We start from the raw sequence: 26074 nt of genomic DNA, 5'->3' as shown, positions 1-26074 counted from the left end.
CAAGGGAAAACCTCCAGCTTGACTTGAGACCGCCCCCGTGATAGATAAATGTAATTATAATGAAGCCAGCTGCAATGGATCATTGATCCACCAGGGGGTGCAGTGGGGTTCCACACTGGAGCTCATGTGAAATAAAGTCAGATATGTCACGGATGTCATACTCTGTGCTAAATAAGAGACATGTAATCATTTACAAAACATCACCATGTTGTTATTTAACAAAATAATGTTGTTTAGTCGAAAAAAACGAACAGGAGGAAAAGCAGCCCGGCTCTCGATTTTTAATCCTAATTTAATCATCATCTTCACCACGATCATTTATGTTTATGTTCGCCGAATTGACATGAAATCACTGACACATATGAATATACTGTATTCAACTTCATTAAAACGTTATTAACGTGCCTAAACTCAGTAATTCACAAAAAATATTTATATTTTAATGGAGCCTCGTCGGCAGATCAGGATCCCAAAGCGTGGCGGAGGGATCCTGATCTGCATGACGGGTGTTATTTTCCCCATAAGGAACAAGTCGCTGCAAATTATCCCGCTTATTACATGGCCACATTCTCAACAAAGTAACGACATGACTCCCAATATTAATTTAAATGCTTTTATGGATTTAGAAAATGTTTTTATTGATTTAAAAAATAGTTGTATTGATTTAAAAAATAGTTGTATGTATTGATTTAAATTGACATGCATCCGCTAAGAAAAATTGTCCGTTGTTAACGTTTTTTAAACAGTCTGAATGAAACGGCAGCTCTCAGCTGTGTATTTGCACAACTAATGGCCCATCAACCACAGCTCTCTCCCCCCCTCCCCCCCTGATCTTTCTTCTCCAGCAGCTAAATTAACTGTAGGTTACTCTGAGGGACAAGCTTACAGTTAGACACAACACTGTCATTGCAAGTGACCCTCACTTAGTTGACTTTTATGTTCAACTGCTAAATTCGTTACTGATAAGAAAGGGCTTCTACTGTACCTAATTACCTTAACACTAGAACCGGCAGAGGTTTTTGTATAGGCCTACCTAAACCTGTCAAATCCCGCTATTAGAATGCAATTTTTAACAACATAGGGTGCTACATAACACACTTTCAGGAAAAGTCACGGACTGGGAGACTTTAATATTTTATTGAAAAAAAGTTACATTGCACACACACATCACACATCACACAAATTGACCCGATTGGCGGTTCTAGTGTTAAATAAACTCACTAATTAATGATACCAGTTCAATACGTATTATTCTTATTCTTATCATTCTTTATGAGCGCTGAAGTAGTCTTAAAATCAGATCTGTTTTTTAAATGAAATCTGACGGCAGGCAGTTAGCTCTGATCACCTATGATAAATGCGCCACACCTAATCTGGCCATTCAGCCACAGAGGTCCCTCTATACCAGGGGTGGGGAACCTTAGGCCCCCGGGCCGTATACGGCCCGCGAGACAATTTGGTATGGCCCTCGAAGTAACTTATAAACACATGCAAAAAAGAAAAACATTAGAGAAAAATCTAGACCGCAAAAAAATTAAACAAGCGAGTGCCTGTTTTTCCTAGCCAAGATCAGGGTCCTTGAACACAACACGAGCCTAACGTGTCATCACGTGGTATATGTCTCGTCTGATAGGGGTGCAGTTCTGACGGAGAGCACCAGAACGCCACTCCGGCACTTCAAAAAATTGCAGTACCCATAAGCAGCGCCACAGACTGCCCATAAGGAGCCGTACACATGCCGCTGTTTTTGCGTGGCTGTGTCTTAGTTGTAAGCCCAGTGGCAATCTGTCCATCTGTCATACTGATCAATAACTTTGTTGTTATTAGCATCTGGTTAGCTAGCTATGCTAACAAATATAAGAAGCTTTTTCTACAACCAGTGAGGTAAAGGCACATCTTTATATTATCATTATAAAAAAATAAGAGAATAAAGTAAACAGGTATAAAATACAATATGACAGTAAAAAAAGTTGTTATTTATAAACAAGAATACAGTTTGAAAGGAGTGATTTGTAAAATATCCACAAAGAAAAAATAAATATCTGCTTACAGTTCTGTTTCATATGGATGTTGAGAGATGTATCCATAGATCTCCTCCTAATGTTGCTCTTAAAGTGCACAAGATTGATGCTTTTAACTTCAACTTGAAAAAAAAATCTTCCCGGGGGTCCGGGGGGGACCCCCCTAAAGGAGGTTAGGTCCCCCCCATACAATACATTTGCAGTTGCACACATCTTGTGTCCATATCTTTCTGTTTTGGTGGTCATGCCACAACCGTGCACGTGAGTCATGGTAATATATCTGGATTAAGAGGTTGCTTTTTCTTTGCACAGCATGAAAGAAAGGCGAAATGAATGGGCTGTGATTTTAGTATTTTTAAGGAGAGGTCAATAATTTGTACGGCCCTCGAGGATATTGTAAAAATTGAAATTGCCCTTGAGACAAAAAAGGTTCCCCACCCCTGCTCTATACAAATCAAACTGTAGACGGTGTGAAAGCACCTATTGTTTTAAATAATGGTCGGAATGGGACTTGTGAGCCTTCTGAATGACCGTGGGACAGCACATTCTAAACTAAAATGTTCAATCAATAAAGTAACATCTTATCTTATCTTAATAATATCTTCATATTAATAATAATAATAAATCATACAGTATGTGTCCGAAAGGGAGCAGGAGGAAGCAAACACAAAAATATACAAAAAATATACTGCATATTAAAGCAAACGATTGTAAAGGTAAAAGTATGAGCATAACAAATAAAGTGTAATGTAAACATTTACATTATAATTATGATTATTTAATATATGAAGACTATATATTATTGAATTACAAGATTAGATATACTTTAGTTGATCTAAAATATTGATGTGTTCAAATGCTCTTCAAAACACAACTGAAAGTCCATGAAACTTGTCTTTCTGTATTTTTGAATGAAGCGTCATCTCCTGGTTAAAACCTGAAATTGAAAATCTGGCAACGCCCTATTGGAAAATAGTGGGAGGGCTTAACATTCCTCTATACTGGTTTTAGGCAGGTCGTAGGCAGGAAGCTGTAAGCTGGAGTCTGAAATTCAGTGCTACATCTGTATGGCAGTTACACATTACGATCTCAACACACAGATGATTTTGCAGGAGCCCTCAGTCACATGTATGGTACCTCAACTGCAAACCAGCGCATCGAGAGTTGGTGGTCTTTCTTCAGAAAGCAAAGGTATAGCCTTTTAAGGTCAGGTCCAAGAATGTATGTGTGTGTGTGTGTGTGTGTGTGTGTGTGTGTGTGTGTGTGTGTGTGTGTGTGTGTGTGTGTGTGTGTGTGTGTGTGTGTGTGTGTGTGTGTATATATAGTACAGAGGTGCCCAAATACTTTAAATCTATCTGGATGAAAAAAATGGGAAAAATGGTGAAATTACATTAGAGCTGTACACTAACATTTTCCCAAGGGAGTTTATGTGCTCCCAAATGAAATAATGTAGGAGCGCACCAAGAAATGTACAACATTTCTAGAAATATTGCGACTTTTTAGCAAAATATTGTGACTTTTTACTTGAAGTTGTCTTTTTTTCATGAAATACAAAAGTTTTGAATTCCACCATAAGGACTCAGTTCTGGATCGAGCTCTTCAGTGACCTTAGAGAGAGGCACCTCTTCAATGGGAGCCATGAGCACAAGTGTCTGCTGCGATATGTTTTTTTGGGCATCTTACAAAGAGACCTCGATGAGTACAGACAGCTGTGGAACAACCACACCATCCGACCTGTTCGCCTGTCTCAGTGTCCATCAGGTAAACCTGATGCCATGTACCACCTGCCTCACAGGTTTGTATTCAAATTGTTTGGTAATATTACTTTAAAATATATCTGACTTCATATAATTTGGTGTATCAGCCCAATATGACAAGTTTGTCACTTGATAAATAACGTGATTCATTTAGTCTGAAAACTCATTATTTCAAAATGATTTCAAGTCTTAAACGACTAAAAATGGATTCCAACACAAAACCTAAATCAGAAGATATCCAAAGCTATTCTGTCGATTTATCTTACTCAATTCCAAAAAGTACCTTGTGTTAGAAAGTGAGTAGAATGGCCATATTTGACTGAAAGAGCTGCTGTCAACCTGAGATTAACTTCTCAAGTGAAAGCTCTTTGTTTAGGATTTAATTAAAGAAGAACTGACTCAATGGAGTTTTAGTTATAATGCTTATCTAGCATGTTTGGGGGGTTAAATGATCCATTTGTAATCACTTGACTCACTATGTTTCAATTTATGACTGGTCTTAGGTTTGGCGGAAGGGAGTGTGGATTTCCAGTGTCCTGGGAAGCCCTACACCACTTTGATGGCATCATGCAAGCATCATCCCAGTACAATTTGTGTGGTGATGAGAATCTGGAGATGCATTTTGTGGACTTGCAAAGACGAAGTGGGTTGGCTCCACCAGTGAACTGGACAGCTGCTGTTCAGAATTACATTTCCATGAAAAACATGTCTGGAGTGTAGAATACATTGCTCCACCAGCCCCCCAGAACCTTTTTTGTGTGTACAAGTTTCCAATGTAGGTTGAATATTATTTAGAATGCTGCAATTCTGAGTAGATAAGTCCAGTGAAATATTCAGCTTGTATCTTTGCATAAGTCATTAGACTGAAACCTTTCTTTGTTTAAATAAACATACAGCATATTCATGTATTTTGTAAAACATGTTTAGTGTTACATCCGTGTTATCAGTTGAATGGTCGATCGTCAGAAAATTATTCACCTAATATTTTGGTAATGGATTTTAATTTTGTTTTGAATATAAGAAGGTTCCAGCCTCTAAAATGTGAATATTTTCTGGATTAATTTGTTCTCTGTGAGGCTTCACTTTCTGACATTTTAAAGACTAAGGCGTGTCCGAAATCACTCTCATTCACTAATGAAGCTCAGCGCAAGTTCAGGCAGGAAGACCTATCACTTCGTATTGCGCGTCATGGCAATACTCGCTCCCTTCACTAAAGGATAGGGAGCGCCACTCCCCACTCCTCAGCTAACCTATCACTTCCCTCCATTCACAAGCCTAATCATCGCACCTGTTAATCCCTCTATATATGCTCTCCCCTTTTCCATCAGCTGTCTTCGAGGCTCGAGAGCGGACACACGTGCTGAGACTGAGTAGACGGAGATAGGAGTGAACGTTGAAGTGAGTGCGAGATTGAGAGCAGCTGGTGGAATGGCTTCTCTGAGTCCTGGAGAGGAGGATATGGAAAGTGCATCTGAAGGAGGATGGAATGAAGTAAGGAAAAAGACTTCAAGAAAGAAGATAGACATGTCAAGTGACAGTCTTAGTGAATCTGATTCACAGAATGAATTGAAGAAAGTAAAGAAAAGGATTGACAATGAAGAGTGGAAAGTGATTGTGGAGTTTGGTGAGCAATCCGCAGCTAAGCAACATCCAGTGGCCCTGACTAAAGCAATTCACAAAGAAATTGGATCGATAAAACAAGCAAGATTTCTGAGCAAAGGACGGATGTTGGTTGAGTTGATTAATGCAAGACAACAGGAAAAGTTACTGAAAATGAAGACCCTGAATGAAGTTCGAATTAAATGCCATGTTCCTGGAGCAAATCGGAAAATACTTGGAGTTATCAGTGGAGTTCCCATAGAAATAGGCATAGAAGAACTCAAGAAGGAAATTAAAGGGGGGAAAGTGACTGTAGTAAAGCGTCTTCCTACTAGGTATCAAGGTAAGATAGTGGATAGTTTGTCTGTTCTTCTTCAGTTTGAAGAAACAATGCAACAGAAGATAATGATCGGTTGCATGAGCTTTCCAGTAAGAGAATTCATCCCTAAACCTCTGCGGTGCTTTAAGTGCCAAAGGTTTGGGCATGTGGCAGACAAGTGCAAAGCAACTAAGCCCAGGTGTCCAACATGTGCGGGGGAACATGAATATGGTAGTTGTACTGCAGGTGCTCAGGTGAAATGTTGTAACTGTGGTGGGGAACATAGTGCTGCGTATCAGGGCTGTGAAGTGCAGAAAAAGGCCAAGGAGGTGCAGAGATACAAAGTGCAAAATAAAGTCTCATATGCTGAAGCAACAGAAAAGGTTTCACTAAACATAGCTAGGAAATCCCAAGTAGCATCAAGTATTTTCTCTTCAAAAGATTTTCCCAAACTCCCACAGGCAAAGGAAAGCCCCACAAAGTGTTCACATAAGTGTGTGATAGGAGAGGATGCATTGATTGTTAATAAGTACAAGTTTGTGGCCTTTATTGGAAAAGTGGTGAATGTTGCTTTACAACAGACAAAAAAGAGGTCAAGACTGAAGACAATAGTGGAGGCAGCAGGTGAATTTTTGGGGATAAAGGATCTAACCGTTGAAATGATACATGAAATGCTAGCCACCAATAATGATGATTCACAGATTGAGTAGATGAATGGTTTTTCTCATTCTGCAATGGAATGCTAGAAGCCTTATTGCAAATGGACAAGAATTGAAGACCTATATATATCAGTTAAAAGAAAAACCAGACGTTATTTGTATTCAAGAAACATGGCTGAAGACTCATTTGGACTTCATAATTGGGGGATATACTGCTATAAGACAAGATAGAAATGATGGCCAGGGAGGGGGATGTGCAATCTTTATCAGAGAAGTCATGTCTTATAGTAGGCTAACATTTAAGAACAGTCATGATTTAGAAATAGTGGGTGTAGAAGTTTGGATTAATAAAAGGAAAATTAGTGTCCTGAATTTTTATAATCCATGTAATAAACTCAGAATAGAGGAATTAGACAGTCTTTGCCAAGGAAATGAAATAATATGGTGTGGTGATTTTAATGCACATAATACAATGTGGGGAGGGAGAACAACAGATTACAACGGACAGGTGGTGGAGGATTTAATGGAGACAAAGGAATTAGTTTGTTTAAATAATGGGCAAGGTACAAGGATCAATTTTAGAGATGGAACAGAGTCTGCGATCGACCTAACTCTTGTAACAAGTGAATTAGCTTCTGGTAGCAGTTGGGAAGTATTGACAAATAACAGTATTGGGAGTGATCATCTTCCAATTATAATCAAGTTTGATATAAATCATGTGGTTGAGCTAGACGGTATCATGAGATGGACTTTTTCTAAAGCAAATTGGGAGATGTTTGCTAAATTGTGCGATAATGGATTGGATCAGATTGATATGGCAGAAAGTATTGATGAAATAAATGAGCAATTTACTTCAAATATAATTAAAAGCGCTAATCAAACTATTGGGAATAAAACTGGGAAACTTGGTAAATGTGTTAAGATGGTACCGTGGTGGAACAAAGACTGTAATGATGCAATCCGAAACAAAATCAGGCTGTTTGGAAAGCTAAGAAAGACACATTCATTACATAATTTATTCGAATATAAAAAGGCACAGGCTCAGGTAAGGAACATTGTTAAAAGAGCAAAAAGTGAGTGTTGGAGAGGATTCTGTTCAAGTATTGGGAGAACTACACCATTAGATAAAGTATGGGGAATGATTAAGAAGATGAGGGGAATAAGACATCAGAGTAACCTGCCAGTATTAGAGATTGGAGGGGAAGTTGCCACTGGTGCTTTGGAGAAGGCAGAAATTCTAGCTGAAAATTTTGTCAAAGTTCATTCTTCGGAAAATTTGACAGAAGAAGGTAAGATCAGGAGGCAGGAAGTGTTAGATGAGCATCCTAATGTATATGAAGAAAGACATTCGTCGCAGAGTGTTGTAAATATACCTTTCTCTATTCAAGAGTTGAGAAGAGCATTAAGTAAGTGTAAAATGACTGCTCCTGGGAAAGATAATGTATGTTATATAATGTTGACCAAATTAAGTGATTTTGCATTAGGAAAGCTGCTGGAGATGTACAATAAGATCTGGGAGAAAGGGAAGCTGCCAATAATATGGAAAGAGTCAGTCATTATTCCTATTAGGAAACCTGGGAAAGATCCAGCCAGTCCAGGCAGTTATAGACCTATAGCTCTGACATCGCACTTGTGTAAAGTTATGGAAAGAATGATAACAGAAAGGCTAACATACTACATTGAGAAAAATGAACTAATGACTCCTTATCAGAGTGGGTTTAGAAGAGGGCGGAGTACTTTAGATCCACTGCTGTGCCTGGAGTCTGAAGTCAGGAAAGCCCAAGCGAACAAGGAGTGTGTTGTAGCTGTATTCTTTGATGTGGAAAAAGCTTACGATATGATGTGGAAGGAAGGATTATTAATAAAACTGGACATTATGGGTCTGGGAGGTAATGTATATAATTGGATTATGGATTTTTTGTTTGGCCGTGCCATCAGAGTCCGAGTTGGCAAGTCATATTCTCGCAGGCATGAAGTTGAAAATGGAACCCCGCAGGGGAGTGTCATCAGTCCTCTTTTATTTTCTATTATGATCGATGATATATATACACAAGTAGGATCTGATATTGGTAAGTCACTTTTTGCAGATGATGGAGCTATTTGGAAAAGGGGCAGAAATGTAAAATATATTGTAGCTAAGATTCAGGAAGCCATTAGGGAAATTGAAAGCTGGTCTCTGACATGGGGGTTTAGATTGTCGGTGGAAAAAACTGAAACTTTATTTTTTACGAGGAAAAGGATAGGTGAGGAGGTTAGGTTAAAACTTTATGGACAAGATCTAAAGAAAGTGAAGACATTTAAATTTCTGGGAATATGGTTGGACGAGAGAGTCACATGGAGTACTCACATTGATAAAGTCGTAGATAAATGTAAAAGGGTTTTAAATGTTATGAGGTGCTTGGCAGGCACTAAGTGGGGGGCTGATAAAGCTGCTTTGAGGAACGTATACACGGCCTTAATTAGATCAGCCATAGAATACGGACTAATAGTGTATGGGTCAGCTGCATACTCTTCTCTTAAAAAATTAGATAGAGTCCAGGCACAAGCACTAAGGATATGCTGTGGGGCAGTAAGATCTACACCAGTGTCGGCACTTCAGGTAGAGGTCGGAGAAGTACCTATTTCTTTGAGGAGAAAGCAGTTAATTGTTCATTACTGGGCAAATCTACAGGGTCATAAAGATACTCACCCTACTAAACAAACTGTACAAACAAGTTGGGAAAGTAACAAAATAAAAAAAGAAAGTTTTTGTTTTTGTGTTTCGGAAATATGTAAGGAATTCAAAGTTAAAGAATGGAATATTAGTCCGACGGTGTTGTTATCAGCTGTTCCACCATGGTTGCTACCTCAACCTATAGTAGATTTATCACTATTGAAACGGGTACATTCAATGAAAAACAAATTCAATGTACAGGCTTATGTGAACACTGTTCTACATGAACAATATGGGCACTTTATAAAAATATTTACTGATGGATCCAAAAATCCAGAAAATGGTCTAACGAGTTGTGCATTTTATGTTCCTGAGTTAAAAGTCAAAGTGGGAAAGCGTACAAGTGATCACATTGCAGTATATACAGTAGAGATGATGGCTATCTCTCTAGCACTTCAGTGGGTAGAGGAAATACAGCCAATGCGAGTGGTCATTTGCTCTGACTCCAGTGCAGCTCTGGAGAGTATAAACAACTTCTCTTCAGAATGTCGTCAGGATATTTTACATGAAATTTTACAAAGCATGTTTAGGTTAGTTCATCTGGGAATTGTTGTTCAATTTGTGTGGGTTCCAGCGCATGTGGGCATTAGAGGGAATGAAGTAGTGGATCAACTGGCAAAATGTGGTTTGAAAGCAAACCAGATTGATATTATGGTACCCATCAGTAGAGCAGAAGTCAAATCTTTTACTAAAGTGGTTATCAAGCAACAATGGCAAAAACTATGGGACAGTAACACCAAAGGAAGACATTTATATCAGATACAAAGGGAAGTAGGAACAGGAAGCACTTGGGGGAGTAGTAGAAGAGAGCAGAGCATCAACAGCAGGATAAAATTGGGACACTCTGGACTAAACCCATCACTGCATCTGATTGGAAAACATCCAAATGGCAATTGTGATGGTTGCCAACAACCAGAGACAATACATCATGTATTTTTTAGCTGCCCGGATTATAACAGACAAAGATTAATTCTGAAAACTGCACTGGAACAACTCAACATCAAGGACATGGATTTCAAGGCAATATTTGAAAGTAAATCAAGAAATTAAGCAAACAAGCTGATCTTCAAATTCCTCAAAAGCACTGGTCTGAGGACAAGGATTTAGTATGAACATTTAATAACTAAACAGTAGGTGGCGATATATGCTCCAAGTGGAAGCGATTCGCCATTAAAGAAAAGAAGAAGAAGAAGAAGATCAGCTGTCTTCCAGGTGTCAACGCGCAAGCAGCAGCAGGGCTTCGTCCCAGCTCCGGGTATTAATCCATCAGCTCCGCAGTCTTGCGGATTAAGCTACAGGGGGCGTTCCCCAGTTGGCTAGCGGTTCTAGCCGGCCACCCCGCAAACCCGGATGCGGAAGAAAAAGACAAGGATACTGAGCTCCACGGAAGTTCCTCCGGCTTAATGGAAATGGGCTACTTCAGGCAAACAATTGACACACGCCTTCAGTCTCTCGAGAGGGCATCACTGGCATCAGGGCCGCTCAAATGCGGCGCTTCCGGCCTTCACGCGGAACGGGCCCTCATCGCTTGCGAAGCTTCACCCACTTCCGGCTTCAACCACAACCCCTCTTGCAGGCAGGCAGGGCTCAAGCTACATCTCATCGAAGCTACTTCTCCTCCCGGCTCAGTAGCAGTACTGGTCTCTAAGTGCGTCTTAGGTGGCAAGCAGGTAGTGATGGCGAGATGAAGCCTTATGAAGCTTTGAAGCTTTCCAGCAATTGGTTCGCAAAGGGTTCATGTCATGAGGCTTCATCATGGGCTTCATTTGAACATAAACCCCTGTTGGTCAAAGCGTGTAAAACAGGCAAATTGGAAATCTCAACAGTTGCGCTCTATCTCATACCGAGTTCCCAATGAGTAAAGCCTTAGAATAACTCTAAACAACGGACATAAAATCCTATTTTCATGTTAACAATATTGTTTTCATTCCAGTTGAACGATTGTGATTGAAAAGCCTATAGGAGGCTGGTAAACATTGCAAAGAGGGATTCGTATTCCTTAATATTATTCATAAACTTAACCACGTTGTAGCCTGAGAAGGCTAAACCATATCAGGAATACATTTATTAACTGCATTATCTCATTTAGCTGTAGCTTCTATAAGCAAACCCTGCGGTCGTGGGTCGGCTGCTTTCCAGCGAGCCACAGCCCACACGCTGAATCTACCCAAAAACACTGGATATATCTAATCTGCATTTATTCATTTATTTATTCATGTTTTATTCCTACATTTATTTATGCTTGTATCTATTTATACTTATGACATTTTCCGACCTCTATATAAGTGAGGGTCTGAGCTCTTTTAATTCCATCGTGTCACCAGCGGACCCGGGTACAGGAGGGGTAATATGGTTTAGTTATACATCCATGGGTATTATGAGCGTTGTGGCTCAACGGTTCAAATGAATCGCTTCCCGAAGCAGTCACGTGGTATCGACAGGCAGCGAGGTTCGCTTGTCATCGATGACGTCACTGGCCCAAAATGATACAAGCCTCGATACATGCTTCACAAAAAGATTGGGGATTACTCGACACACGCTCCGAAGCCTCGGCGCAATACGTAACATCACTACTAGCAGGTTCAGCGCACAGCAGGCTCGCCTCCTTTCCCTGCGCCTCACCGCTAAAACAGGTAAGAAAAGAGAGAAAGGAAAGAAGGAGAAAAGAAGAAGAAAGAGAAAAGCAAAAGAAGAGAAGAACGAAGAAGAAGAGAGAGAAAGAGAAGAAGAAAAAGGAGAGAGGAAAAAAGAGAGAATATCGTTGCTTTAGTTTAGGGTTAAGGTGAGTTCCAGGCAGTGTCGGGTGTAACGCGTTACAGCATGGAGTTATGCAGTTCGGGTAACTACTACCCGTCACAATGCTCAGTAAGTACCGCAGTTTCAAGCTTCACACAGCCACGGATGCTGCCCATCCGTGGTTTTTGGGGGTTTCTTTCAGGGAGAAAGAGATGTTCATGTAAGATGATAGAAGACAGTCTAATCACCCAACCAGCACATCAGCATCTACGTCTCACCGTGGCGTAATTAAACTGCTAATTAAGCTAGTCCTATACCAGGGCTCGATAGTAACGGTTGCCATTGGCAACCATTTGGAAATGTCAACCACTTCTTGGACTTTGGTTGCCATCAGTGGCAACCAGTTTTTAACATAAGAAATAAGGAGAGCAAACGTGCACCCCAAAATAGATAAATGTTCATATTCGTTTTTAAGAGTGATATTTAATTGTTGTGACCAGTCGGAACCTGATACTTAAATTGCACGTGCATTGGCGTGATTACAGAGCCAGAAGCGATGCACGTTTACTCGCGTGCGCGGTGCGCCGTGTGTTTGTTTTACAACAAAATGGCGAAGCAAAAATAAGTTGCTTGACTGTGATAAAAGTTCAGCCAACACCTCAACTTCTCCAATGAATGTTCAAAGTGATTCAACTGATGGAGCGTAAGGTAAAACCCGAACGAAAAACAAAGAGGAATGTTTTCTATTCACTTCCGGTAAAAGTTCCTTCAAAATAAGAGTCCCGATCTTATTACTACAAAATAAAAGTGCAAAACGAAACTTTACCATAGAAAATGGTTGCATTAAATTATAATCACTCTATAAAAAGGTAACACATTTTAAATATAGTTAGACATATTAAAGGTAATTTACAGCATCAATAATTAATATCAAATGTTTAACTATGAATGGTTTTCATTTATTTAACATTAGAAATGTATTAGTCTGGCCAATCCAAGACTTCATGCTGAAGGGCCAATGGGTCTATGGTGGGGGTCAGCACAAAGGTCAAGAAAACCCACATTTGAAAGGGAGACAACGGATGATCAAGAAACTGGTGACTTGCTCAATTCATTTGTGAGGGATCTATGAAGACAGGACAACAGCAGCACTACTGGTATTTTGTATACCAGCAATTGAGGGTGGACAAGTTTACTACCACTTAGGTTCAAATAAGTGCGTTAATTACTTATTGTAAAGCATTTGAACATTCTTGTGTCACATGTTCATTATTAAGTGGATGTATAACTGTATAGCATCTTAATTATTTAAAATATAAGGTATCAAAAAGGGCAACCGTTTTGTCAGTTGGCAACCAAAAGCGGATGCCTGGTTGCCAGCCTGGCAACCACTTTTAAAAGTTAGCGTTGAGCTCTGCCCAGTGCTTAATTTGTAAATCATAAGGTGCCGGAACGCAAAGTACATATGACAGCTCAGGGATGACGAGACGCGTACAGGTCCCGGAACGTATACAGAAAAGGTGCTGAAAACAACATGAAAATGTCCACTTGCAACGCTGTGGGACTTACAAGCCTCAATTTCAAATAGTATCCATGGTATAAATGTTATGACGATAATTTATAATTTATCACAGGTGGGACTTCAGTATACAGCCAGCAATTAATTTCTCAACAGGTTTAACGTGTAAAAAAAATATTTATTAGGCCTATTCAAAGATTGGCACGGCGGCCTATTAATAGACAGTATGTTTGCTCATCATATTTAGTTGTTTAAAACACCCCACATCACGAGCATGTCCGGATTGTCCTCTATCTCTTTTTTTCTGCTTTTACTGCGTGTGTCTGTGGCAGTTCTGTGTCCTTTGGCCACCCAGGACCTCACGTACGGGACTGGATTGAATTTAGCCAGGGGGGGTCCAACAAGATTTAGGAAGAGTAAAGATGACATGGTAGATGTGAGCAAAGAGCTACGGTTGGGAGTGCAAATCAAGTTCATTTGAGAAAATCCGCGCTCACATTCAGCACTTGCAATGGGAATGCTGTTGACAGCAACAAGTAACTCCATCAGCTCATCGGGGGTGTCTTTACCATCTGAGTCTCTGTACGTTCTGTAGGCCCGTATGACTGCGCGCGGGTTGGCAATGTTGAAGCGCTGACACAGTGACTCGACCTCAGTCTCTCCATACAGCGCACCTGCGTCCTCGGGCCAGTATTGTGCGTAAAGCACCTTCAACTCCTCAAGGAACTTGTTATATCCAGTTTTATCTGGCATCCGGCCTCCTTGAGATAAGATACGGTCCTCGAAGTTCTTGGCCACAGTTAGAAAAAACTGACCTGTCGCTGTCACACTCTTCTACGCTCAATGCGCTCTCCTCTCCTACTGAATCTTCCTGCTGTAAGCCAGCTGATGTCGCGGTTCCGCTCGCCTCTTGCTCCGGCTGTTGTACCGGGCTAGTTGATGCCAGGGTACCCACCCTTTGCTGTTGGTGGTCCACCTGGCTGACGGTAGCTGGCTCCTGTTCCGGCTGGCGGTGAACCTGTCCCGCTGCCCGGGCTTGGCTAGCTGTCGGTTAGCTAGCTGGCTAGCTGTTGCGGCGCTAACCTCCCCCTGGTTTTGACCATCAACATGACCGCTGCAGCTGCCCTCGTCGCTGCTTGTGGAGGCTTTTCTGACTCGTTTTGAAGTGTCTATTACCTCTTCCTTCTTTTTGAAGAAAGACAGTAAATGTAAAGTCTTTTTGACATGCTTGCATTGAATCACCGTTTCTTCCTCTCTGCGACGTGCTCCTCATGTGGCGAATTTCAAAAGTGAAAGACGTTTGTCCGTTGGTCCAGCTTTTCAGTGCGTCAACACAGATATCCGACTCTTTCAAATCTTAATCTTAATTAAAGACATGAAATTCTTGGGATTTTTTCTGTAAATTAATATCTGCATATTTTATTTCATTTTAACCATTTTTATTTTTTATTTTTTGTGAGAGGTACCGGATCTGCCCAAATAGGTGCCGGAACACAGGGTGGCCAAAATGAAGAGGTGCCGGATCCTGTTCCGGCAGGATCCGGCTCAAATTAACCACTGGCCCTGCCTATATCATGGGTCATGTCTCAGCATTTACCTAAGCAAATATTATTTCATGCTGCTCATATTGCACTCATATATTTGGTTCATGCTCACATGGCTTATGTTAAGCAGGGTATGATATTCATGCATCATTGTACTCAAGCCAACAGCCGCATTACATTGTCTACATCTCCCTCTTCGCCGGGCATCGGCTCGTGCCGGCTATCCAAGATCTCTCCAGTTTACCTCTGGTAAACATGCATATAACTGGTGGTGGTGTCTTAAGAGCATTTCAGAGCTCGTTCAGGATAGGTGCAGCAAACCTGCCGCAATCAAGGTAATTGTTCCTCTTCCCTACAACAACCGCTTCTCATCCTACATTCGTCCGAACGCCAGTGCCGTGCTGGCTATCCAAAGGTCTCTCCAACCTTCAAATTGGTACGTATCCATATAACTGGTGGTGGCTCTTAGCATGTCAGCACGTATATTCGCCCCGCGGCTCATGTTTATCCTTGCATGTCTAACCCTGTACGTCCAGGTTGTAACCTTCGGGTCTGTATAAAATGTGTCCCTGCGAAGTCAGGTTGCCCCGTACGTCCGGGATGCCCTGTACGTCCAGGATGCCCCGTTCGTCCGGGATGCCCCGTACGTCCGGGAAGCCCTGTATGTCCAGGACGCCCTGTATGTCCAGGATGCCCCGTACGTCCGGGATGCCCCGTATGTCCGGGAAGCCCTGTACGTCCAGGAAGCCCTGTACGTCCAGGGAGGATGCCTAAATCCCCACATGTATTAACCTCTCATTTCATCCATAGATTTCCACTGCATCCCACAAGGTAAGATTTCATCACGTTCAGTACTTCATACCTTCACATCTTTTGGGGGTTCATCGGAAACGGTTCTTCCCTTCCCGAATGACATCCTACAAAACCTGGGCCTAATCGCCAAACACCATTTCATTCACTTGTTATAAACTGTCATCATTATGTTTCATTTATATAATGTGACCCGATAATAAACATGTATTCCATACATCACGTCTCTCCTGATTGAAATGAAGCTCAGCGCAAGTTCAGGCAGGAAGACCTATCACTTCGTATTGCGCGTCATGGCAATACTCGCTCCCTTCACTAAAGGATAGGGAGCGCCACTCCCCACTCCTCAGCTAACCTATCACTTCCCTCCATTCACAAGCCTAATCATCGCACCTGTTAATCCCTCTATATATGCTCTCCCCTTTTCCATCAGCTGTCTTCCAGGTGTCAACGCGCAACCCTCCTCCACCCCTTCGCCTCCTGCTTCCAACTCAGGGCCAAGCTCAACCTTCTCCCTTCCAACCGGACCTAACCACTTATCACCACCACCAGTGTCTAGACCCAGGGGGGTTCATCGGAAACGGTTCTTCCCTTCCCGAATGACATCCTACAAAACCTGGGCCTAATCGCCAAACACCATTTCATTCACTTGTTATAAACTGTCATCATTATGTTTCATTTATATAATGTGACCCGATAATAAACATGTATTCCATACATCACGTCTCTCCTGATTGAACTCCCTACTCCCTATATAGGGAATTCTATATAGTGAGTAGTGAGTGATTTCAGACACAGGCCATAACAAATTGATGAATCAACAATAACATTCATTCATTGCATCGGTCACATATGCTACTGTTATTTCTGTTTTCACAGTGGATCTGAGAATAAAATCTTGTGAACCAGCTACAGCCGTGTCATCTTTGTAGCGAGTGTGTAACATATATGCTATACGTTGAAAAACAAGTCCTTACGTTAAAATGAAACACTTTTAAACCATTTAATGAAGAGTCATTCAGCTTTACTCTTTCACAAAGTCCATGTAAAAACATGTTGATAAAATGGCCAAAACAAAATTGGCACATTTGCACGACAAGATGCCTTTTGCAGTCTTTATTTACTGTTTATGTAAATATTTGTAAAACATCTTAACACATGTTCTGAACTCTTGATTTAACCACGGTCTACCTTACCTACCTAACGAGAATACAATAACAATACAATACAAATGTGTGGTGTTCACATGTTAGATATGAAATAGGACAAATCTGCCATGAAAAATACTCACATCTCTCTTACGTCACAACATTTTGGTCTGACAGACCGCAACATTAAAACAACGGACTGTGTACTGTGTGTGGCAAAATTAACTTTTACCACAAGTTATTTAATTGTTTAAAGGCACCCAAAGCCGGGGGAATTATTAATGCCAAAGTTCATGTTGGCTTTGAAGGCACCATAAGTGTCCAAAAGAGGAAGCTTTAAAATGTTGGCACAGGTATTTGCCATTGGGAATGTTGACGTTGTAGAACATAGGAACTGAAGGCGTGGCAGAGGACTCATACACGCAGGAGGCACACATGGCACACCTGTAGCGAACATTAACACCTTCTCCAAGGTCACTGAGCTGTCATTTTCTAAAAAGTAGAGAACATTGGAATCAATTGACAGTAAATACTATCTACATCAACACCGGAACTTTTTATAATCTGTGTGTATAAAAATCAGACAAGAGCAAATTGACTAACCTTCACAATCGAGAAAATAGTCTGCCCAGTAACTCATAGCTTTCTCTTCCTGAGTTGACTAAATTCAGGCTGGAACAGATTTTCCATCTCTGCAGCAGACAGCTTCACATCGGCATGACAGAGAGCAGGGGTCAGGACCGTCGGATGCTGCTGCAGAGCTGTCAGAAACTGCAAACTTTCAAGTCCAGCCTTGAATCTAAAATACAATTAAAAGATGCATGCAGAGATACATGTGCATCATGTAGAAGTAAGTAAGCAAGAAAATGGGACAACAGCAACACGTTTTTCATAATTATTTTAGCAATAACAATGAAATACCTTTCGATTGCAGTGTTGTTCCTGTGGATTATGTACCACTTCAGGTAATCCTCTACTATCATTTTTTTTTCTTCACATGACCTGACATGTCTGAAGCACCCAGCAGTCTGCAACATGGCACTGTTCCGTATCATCAAGTCCTGAAGGATCTCCACTGAGGGTGAAGTCTGAATCTAAAAGAAGAGATAAAAGAGTCCCACACATTTCAAATATGACACGTAATTATAAAAAATGGTAATGCCAGAAGTATATCTTGAAAGAATGGTTTAAGTCAGGGGTCGGCAACCCGCGGCCCTTTAAGCCCTCTGCTCTGGCTCCCTTGAGCTTAGACAAAAATAAGAAGGAAATAAAATAAAAGTATTTGTAGGACTATTTATATTTTTTTGCATGGTTGAAAATGTTTCGTATCTTCTATTTTGAGGTGATACTGTGACACATAAATAAAAAACAAAACGGTTTTAATTAGGTCAACTAAAATATGCGTCACATCCTGCTACGGTCCCGCGCGAGCGCCTTTTCCTGCGGGTGAATAACCTTACCCCCGGCTCGATGAGCGAATGGATAAATCAAAGAACAGTACAGGAGAAACACAGGATTTAATTCTGTGTGGACGGAGTTATATGCTTTCACAGCAAACGATGCTGGTTTACCGGTATGTTTGATATGTACAGTAGAGAGAAGTTGTCAAAAGTGCTGCAGCCTTTACGTATCGAGGAACAACGGGAAGAACACGGAGAGGAAGACAGCTGACGATCTTCAGTCATAATCATAAGTCATAATTCAATGGGGTATGTAATTTATTTCAGAAAACACTTTTTGTTATATTCCATGGAATGCTCTTAACATCCCGATAGCAATGAATAGATTAAATGCTTTGACAATAAATACAAAAATTAATCTCTGGAAGCCGTAGCGCTGTAAAAAGCACGACCAATCATCTGAGCCGGCCCGGCTAAAATAACTGGATGGCCTACCTGCCTGTCAGCCTGTCAGCCTTCCATCTGTGCACAAATGTATCTCGTGGCCTCATTGGTCATGTGCGCGTTCGTGTGTGTTGGAGGAGGGGCTCTGTGAGGAAGTCTGAAGGAAGAGGCATATTTTTTCCAGTTGTGTATTTTCAAATTCTAGCGCACTCGAGCTGGTTTCTCCATTCTTACCTACCCTACCTTTAACTATTTTTAGGGTGCAGCTAAATGTTTTATTTATTTCAAAGTGGGCCCATTTTAATAATATTTGTTTTCCTTCAAATGTGCAGAGGACTCCCCAAGTGCTGTGTTTAATTTATTTTAAAGTAGGCCTGTGTATTATTTTTAATTCTCCTTATAGGAGTTCTTTGTTTCTTATTAGAGGTTAACAGTTTCATATAATGTAATAAATAGCCTAATAAATGCAAAAAAAACAGTCGTTTTTGTGTGATATAACAATAAATACAACTTTATAAGCTATCAAGCTATGAAATATGTTTTGCGGCTCCAGACAAAAAAATGTTTTGGAAAAAGCAGCAAAATAGCTCTTTTGGTCAAAAAGGTTGCAGACCCCTGGTTTAAGTGGACAAAACTCTTTCTTTACCTATTCTAGAATTTCACACCCTTCTCATACCTCTTGTAGGACTTTCCCTATCTCCTCATCTGTAATGTCTCCGACAGATGCCTTGAAACTGCTCTGCCCTGAGATGTAGCTGATCAGATCCTCTGACAGAAAATTAGGACCAGGTCCACCATGCACAATGGACACAGCAATCATCTTCCCTGCTAAATAATACTCATCCTCTCTGATAGCTGTCCAAGATAATGCAGAATAAAGAAATATTAAATCAGTTTCCATATTTGAAAACACTACAAGGTTGAAATATGGGTTCTTTTAAAACATTATACACAAAACAGAACCTGTTGAATTGTAGACCAGGTAGCGGCTCTCCACAGGTCCATCAAATATGGGCCGTTTGTTCAGCTCTTTCATGAGAAGGGAGAGGAATTCTCTCTTGGGGCCACCTGTATCGAGACCTTCCTCAAACCTCCCTTCATCGTCAGAGAATTTCACCAGGATGTCTTTCTTTTCTGAGAATGTTGCCCTTTTGAATCCTCTGACTGCTCCATCCCAGATGTTCGAGCGACAGATGTTAAATCTGCTGACAGCTCGATGGTCAATCTCGAGAACCAGGTTTGCAGTTATCTCGGAAAGTGATTGCTGATCCACCCTGTCATCAGATAAATTATGACCATGTTAAATGGTACACCATAGCACACATTTTTTATCAGGAAATATAACAACCACAGTTGAAGTAAGGGTAACTTTTCTCTTACTTTGTATCCTCTGGAATGTCATGACTGCACTCAACACTGTCTGAGTCATCCTTATCCTCTATTACAATGGGCGCATACAGCTGAGTATATTTGCTGAGAAATTGACATACACAAGTTTACATTGTTGATGTTTTCAAATAAAACATACCGTAATTTTCGGACTATAAGGCGCACCTGAATATAAGCCGCAGCAGCTAAATTGAATGATGTGTACATATATAAGCCGCACTGGACTATAAGCCGCAGGTGTTTTAATGTTTAATTACCATATGTAAGGGTTCGTGCACAGAGGGGGTTGTCGGGAAAGAGATGGCTGTTTGAGGAAGCTCCCATTTATTAACATTTCAACAAACAAGTTGCATATTTACATAACGTATTCAAGTGTTACCATTTAGTGCAATAGTAGCTACAGAACATGTACTGTGCTGTGTAAACTGTACTGTATCACATAGCGTTTCAGACTCACAAACTTTTCAACTTTCAAACTTAAACGGTGCGCTCCCAGCGCACGTACCGGCAGTGATCTACAGCAGTGGTTTTCAACCAGTGGTACGGGGACAAACTGTCTCGCTCTCGTAATGTCTGTCTGTCTTCTGTCTCTCGTACCACTCCCGGTTCCACTTTTACTTTTGCGCGCTACCTGTCTCACTCTTTTCCGGCCTCCAGCTTTTCCTGCTGGAACCCGCCGCTTAAAGTTGGGGGTCCGCGGACCAGCCATAGAGCCCTTAGAGTTAAAGGTGGTGGATTGTAACCTGTAAAACCCATAGATTTAGGAGGTCCCCTAGTGGCCGTTAGCTGTAAAAATCCATAGATTAGCCGCACCGTTATATAAGCCGCAGCGTCGAAAAATGGGAAAAAAGGCGCGACTTATAGTCCGAAAATTACGGGTACTTGAATTGTAGAAAGGAAAGTATAATACCTATAGCACGCGGTTTCCAGCACACCTCCTGATGTTCCTGGGCCCTCTTGTGAGTCAGAAAATAAGACCTGAATCACAAACCATAACAGGGATAGGACAGGTAAGTTGAAGTATTTTAAATCATGGCTATCTGAGGGCTGATTTAGAAAGAAAAGACTATTCTAATGTACACAAACGTGGATCTCTGGGTCAGTGTGACTACACATGTAGTTTAAGACATTAATTGAATGACAATATTTTCAGACAAGGCTAAATGTGAACAATAGACAATGTTTAGGAGCCACAATTACCGGAGCTGCTGAATCAGTGCCTGACTCTCCATCTGCAGGTTCCCATACCTGGAAGTAAAAAACAATATATCAGTGTGACACTTCAAATTTGACAGAACTAGAGCTTAACACATTTGAACATAAATATTGAATTCTATTATTCTGACAGAAAGTGTATGTGATTTGCGACAGGGGGAATGATCCTTCTTACATTATTACTTTCAGTGAAAAACCTACAAATTATTATGGTGTGATTTTGCATGGATCTGCATTAAATAAAGTTGTTTTCTTAAGTTTGTATAATATGTGTAGGCCAGGACGCTGCAACATTTACCGCAATTTAAAATGCTATTTTGGGACATGTTTAATCGTAAAAATATGCCGTCTATGTGAAATCTAGAAACATTTTCACTTCCAGATAGAATTTACAATATAAGCGATCTCAGATACAACAAATGTAGTACTCACTAATGTATCAGCTGCATTGAATTCTGCAGAAGTTGGACTCATGATGATCACCTCTGAATCTGATGAGTTGGATTCAGAGCTGGTTTCCTGAGCTGTGAAATACAAGAACAGGTATAAGAGGATTTTAGACTACTCAGAACAACAGAGTGCTTTCCTTGACAAACAAATCAATTTAAAAAGCTCTTCTTGGTTGGTAATTAATTTCACAATTACTTACAAGATGTAAAGAAATCTTCAGCTGTACAAATGTACAGTGTGATACGTTGGTAGGCCTTCCCCACTACCTCTTTGTACTCGTTTAGAGTGAAGGGTACTTCTGTTCCTGGTATATTAGTTATCTTTGTACCGTCAGGGTAGAGCAGTACGTAGGGACCGCCATGTAAATTTCGGTCGAAGGTCTTCATTTTTTGCTCAGCAGCTCTCTGCAATTCGTCCGCATCCGACTCTGGTCGCATCAAAAGGGGAAGTACTGTTCCTCTTAAAGTCTTCAGTACACCATCTTTCAGCCTCATAAGGCCTACTGAAATCTACAGAGAAACAATGAAATAGGGGACTGTTAACTAGTTCAGTGTCACTATAAATACATGACAGAATGGACTGTCGGCAAATTATTAGTATATCTCAGCTAAAAAATGTACCTTCACAACCTTCAGGTTGTCTTTTGATGGTGTTTTTTTTTTTCTTAAAACCTGCTCGTCTCTCCTTCTCTTTTACACTCCGGAAATTCCGAAATAACTCCAGTGTGCTATTTCCTGTAGCCTCTGCTTGAAATAAGAGTCCAATCAATCGTCAATGACAAAGAACAGAGAGACATACAGTGTTCTCACCCATACTCATAAGATATAGAGTGTACATTGCCTAAGCCTAATTCAAAAAATTTAAAAATTAAAATGACCTCCACTTGTGCCTGTTTTATCAACATCACACAGGAATTTGATGTCCTTGCCATATGAACAGCAAAAGGCTGATTTAGAAGCCTGCTGCTGTCCACAAAAAGGACAATATATTATGACCTGCAACAAAACAAATAAAATATCATTAGGTTGCTTTGCGCTTCAATTGCATGAACATCTATCTATCTATCTATCTATCTATCTATAAAGCAAGAAATGTCCGTGTGTGAGTGTGTGTGTGTGTGTGTGTCTGTGTGTGTGTCTGTGGCTCGCATATCTCTCTGACTGTTTGTCAGATCGACCTAAGCTTTCGGATATGGCTTGCGGATTGCACGATGATGTGCATCCTTCATTTAGAATTTTTTGGGATTCATTTTTCTAAACCTTTATTTTTGACGAATCTACGCGCTCCGATCGGGTACGCCCCCCGGACAACATTGCAAGCAGCAATTATGGGAGCCAAAAAATCGGTCCGCTTAGTACGGGCACAAGCTCTGAACTAGTTTTTAAATAACACTAACACATTTGGAAGGACTAATCAGTACTACTTTCAACGCTGGCTTAATACAAGGAATATCCCAACATGGATTGCAAGTGTGTCTTAATCACGACATTCCCCACTGACAAGGGCAAGACAAGCCTCAGGCAATTAAACACGCAAGAATATTGTGTGTGTGTTTGTGTGTGTGTGTGTGTGTGTGTGTGTGTGTGTGTGTGTGTGTGTGTGTGTGTGTGTGTGTGTGTGTGTGTGTGTGTGTGTGTGTGTGTGTGTGTGTGTGTGTGTGTGTGTGTGTGTGTGGTAGTCTAGATTTAAAACGGTTCAAGCTGCACGGATAAATCGAGCAGAATCAAACAGTTTTCACAGACAAGCAAACAACTTGAAAATAGCTTTCTGCAGTTTTGATCAAAGCTATGTTCTACTAACATTATACACTACACACATAATCTGCTTCCACACTAAGCTTGGGCGGTATGACGGTATTACGGTATACCAGGGTATTTCGAAATACCGTCGGTATGATTTTCAATACCGTGACGTCACAGACTGTGCGCCAAATCACAGATGCGTTTCATTCTATTACACTGACACGGAGTTTTGACAGGGACGACATTTGTTGTAATGCACAGCACGCGCCAGCAGAGGGCAGGGGAGGGCAGTCCGTCTTTCCCGCTCTCAGAGCTCAGCACAGAGCTGAGCTGAGCAAGATGGCGGCAGCATTTGCCGGCCCCGAACTCGGTTATGGCTAGAAAGGATCCGTCTAGTGTAAAACTCTCGTGAGAGTTTGGCTGAATGTCACGTGGCTGAATGTTTACGTTTGGCAGGCAGCCTTTCAGTTACGATCGTTAACATCAGTTGGCCACAGCAAATGATGGTGAGAAGCTAAACTATCTATTAATTATGTCAATGACAGTGAGTGTGATTGTTGAAATAGGGTGTTAGCGGTCTTGCTGGTGTTCAAAGAAGAATGACAACACTGTAGATCACCAACACTATGGTTTATTTTTTATTCACAGGCAAGTCAACGTTGTCGAAGTAAAAGTCCCAAGATAGTTCATGGTGCAATAAAATGTTCCCTTTCAGTGTTTTACTATTATGTCTGATGTTTCTCTATTGATATTGCTGCTGCATTAATGTGTATGTTGCATCATGTTACTGCTGTAGATGTGTTTCCGAGCCGCTCCGATTACAACGAGAGTTACAACGAGAACGTGACGTCATATTTACACTAGACTGATCCTTTCTAGCCATAACTAGACCCTCCAGAAAAACGCGGGCAAAAATCCTTGATTATGCAGGCTAAATTCCTTGATTATGCGGGCTAAAATCCTTGATTATGCGATTAAACATGCAGGGTTTTGTGTGATTTTATGCGGTGAAATTGCGGGAAGTTAGGAAATATGCGGAAAGTTGCGAAATATGCTAAATATGCGGGGGAAAAGAATTTTAAAAAAAATTAAATATTGGGCTGTCTTATTTATTCTCTCTCACACACAACCTGCCACTAACGTTAAACCCCTTTACTATTCAATTAAACACATTCAATGTTTATTTATTGTAAAAGCAATTGGGCTATTTTAATCTCACACACACACCACCCCCACCCCCCCCCCACACACACACACACTTCTCCGCCTCATTCTGTTTTCATTTACTCGTTCGTTATCTGACCAGCTTCAATCTTGTAGGCTACTCACTTCGTTTCTTGTAGCCCTCGAAAGGGTTTTGGAGGTTGATCCCTCGGTGAACGGGAGTTGAATGGCTTTCTTGTCCGCAGCAGCAGAAAGCATTTTCGAATGTTTGAATGAATCAAAGTGGGTCGCCACCGTCGATTTTCTCTTATGCTGCAACACACAGTTGCACGGGGTGCAGAATAGTTTCTCCCCACTTTTTGCCCGGTCTTTAGTAGAAATGTTCGTTGGTAAATGAGCTCTATACAGTGTTGTTTACATTCTGTGATGCGCGAGCTGATGACGTCACGTCAAGACGAGTTAACTTTTTTTTCTTCTCAACTTTGTGTGGAAAAATGCGGGGATTATGCGGCCTTTTGATAAATATGCGGCTTTTTTAAAATCTGCGCCATTTTGCTGATTATGCGGTAAATTCTGCGATCGCAGAATCGCGTTTTTCTGGAGGGTCTACATAACCCTGCAGCTTCTACGGAAGCCAGTCCCTACTTTCCCTACTAGTCCAACTTTTGAAAGATACGACAGAGACAAAGCTACACATATATGATGATATTATAGAATATGATGCATTGCTGCAGATTAAACTACCCAACGGGATATAAAAGAGGTAAACACATCTACAGCAGTAACATGCAACATACATTTTATTGCACGAGGAGCTATCTTGGGACTTTTACTGCAACAACGTTGACTTGCCTGTGAATACAAAATAAACCATAGTGTTGCTGATCTAAAGTGTTTTCATTCTTCTTTCAACAGCAAGACCGCTAACAAGTATTTACATACTTAATATAGTTTAGTTTCTCGCCATCCCAAACGTAAACATTCAGCCACGTGACTGCGCTTCCGAGCCGCTCCGATTACAACCGAGCCGCTCCGATTACAACGAGAGTTAGAACGAGAACGTGACTTCATATTTACATTAGACGGATCGTTTCTAGCCATAACCCCCGAACTCGGACAACTAGTAAAAAAGAAAAATGCCTCTGCGCCTGTTTGGGACTATTTTGGGTTTACTCGTCGCCAGTGACTTCATCCAGCACAACGAGAGACAGAGGCACTTCTTTGGGAATGTTTAAGACGGGGTGAGTGAGTGTTGACATTTTTTAATCCTATGCAACTGGTTGATGTTTTTTTTCCTTGACATGCTTCACGTTTTGAAATTTCACAGACATCTGTTACGGTTCTTCCACAAAACGTTCACATGTAAGAGGTTTATCTCTCATTCAGAACAATGAAGCCTTTGATCTCAACTCTAAACACCTGTGTAATGGAACACGATGATGTCA

At 40.9% G+C, this 26074-nt stretch overlaps 2 protein-coding genes across 3 annotated transcripts; one reads left to right on the top strand and one right to left on the bottom strand.

Annotated features, from left to right (window-relative positions):
• The first annotated feature begins 3098 nt into the window (after nt 1-3098).
• On the top strand, nt 3099-16519 carry LOC307035969 (uncharacterized protein). 2 transcript variants are annotated; one of them, XR_013807250.1, is made up of 4 exons: nt 3099-3212; nt 3598-3816; nt 4282-15303; nt 15678-16519. XR_013807250.1 is itself a non-coding variant. In XM_079675875.1 (3 exons), the coding sequence occupies exons 1-3, from the start codon at nt 3148-3150 to the stop codon at nt 4496-4498; spliced, it is 501 nt and encodes a 166-aa protein (XP_079532001.1). In that variant the 5' UTR covers nt 3105-3147; the 3' UTR covers nt 4499-9104. The 2 variants fall into 2 exon arrangements, 1 of the variants encoding a protein (XP_079532001.1); XM_079675875.1 differs by lacking the exon at nt 15678-16519 and having other exon boundaries at nt 3105-3212; nt 4282-9104.
• Nucleotides 16520-16739: 220 nt separating this feature from the next.
• On the bottom strand, nt 16740-22470 carry LOC307035968 (G2/M phase-specific E3 ubiquitin-protein ligase-like). The gene is made up of 11 exons (XM_079675874.1): nt 22344-22470; nt 21923-22232; nt 21706-21797; nt 21259-21306; nt 20969-21036; nt 20050-20142; nt 19633-19943; nt 19346-19524; nt 17747-17919; nt 17429-17624; nt 16740-17317 (listed from the first exon to the last, which is right to left on the bottom strand). The coding sequence occupies exons 2-10, from the start codon at nt 22215-22217 to the stop codon at nt 17462-17464; spliced, it is 1422 nt and encodes a 473-aa protein (XP_079532000.1). The 5' UTR covers nt 22218-22232; nt 22344-22470; the 3' UTR covers nt 16740-17317; nt 17429-17461.
• Nucleotides 22471-26074: the final 3604 nt, after the last annotated feature.

The sequence above is a fragment of the Notothenia rossii genome (genome assembly GCF_949606895.1).
Source record: "Notothenia rossii genome assembly, chromosome: 4".
NCBI classification, from domain to species: Eukaryota; Metazoa; Chordata; class Actinopteri; order Perciformes; family Nototheniidae; genus Notothenia; species Notothenia rossii.
This window is presented reverse-complemented; position numbering and strand designations above follow the sequence as displayed.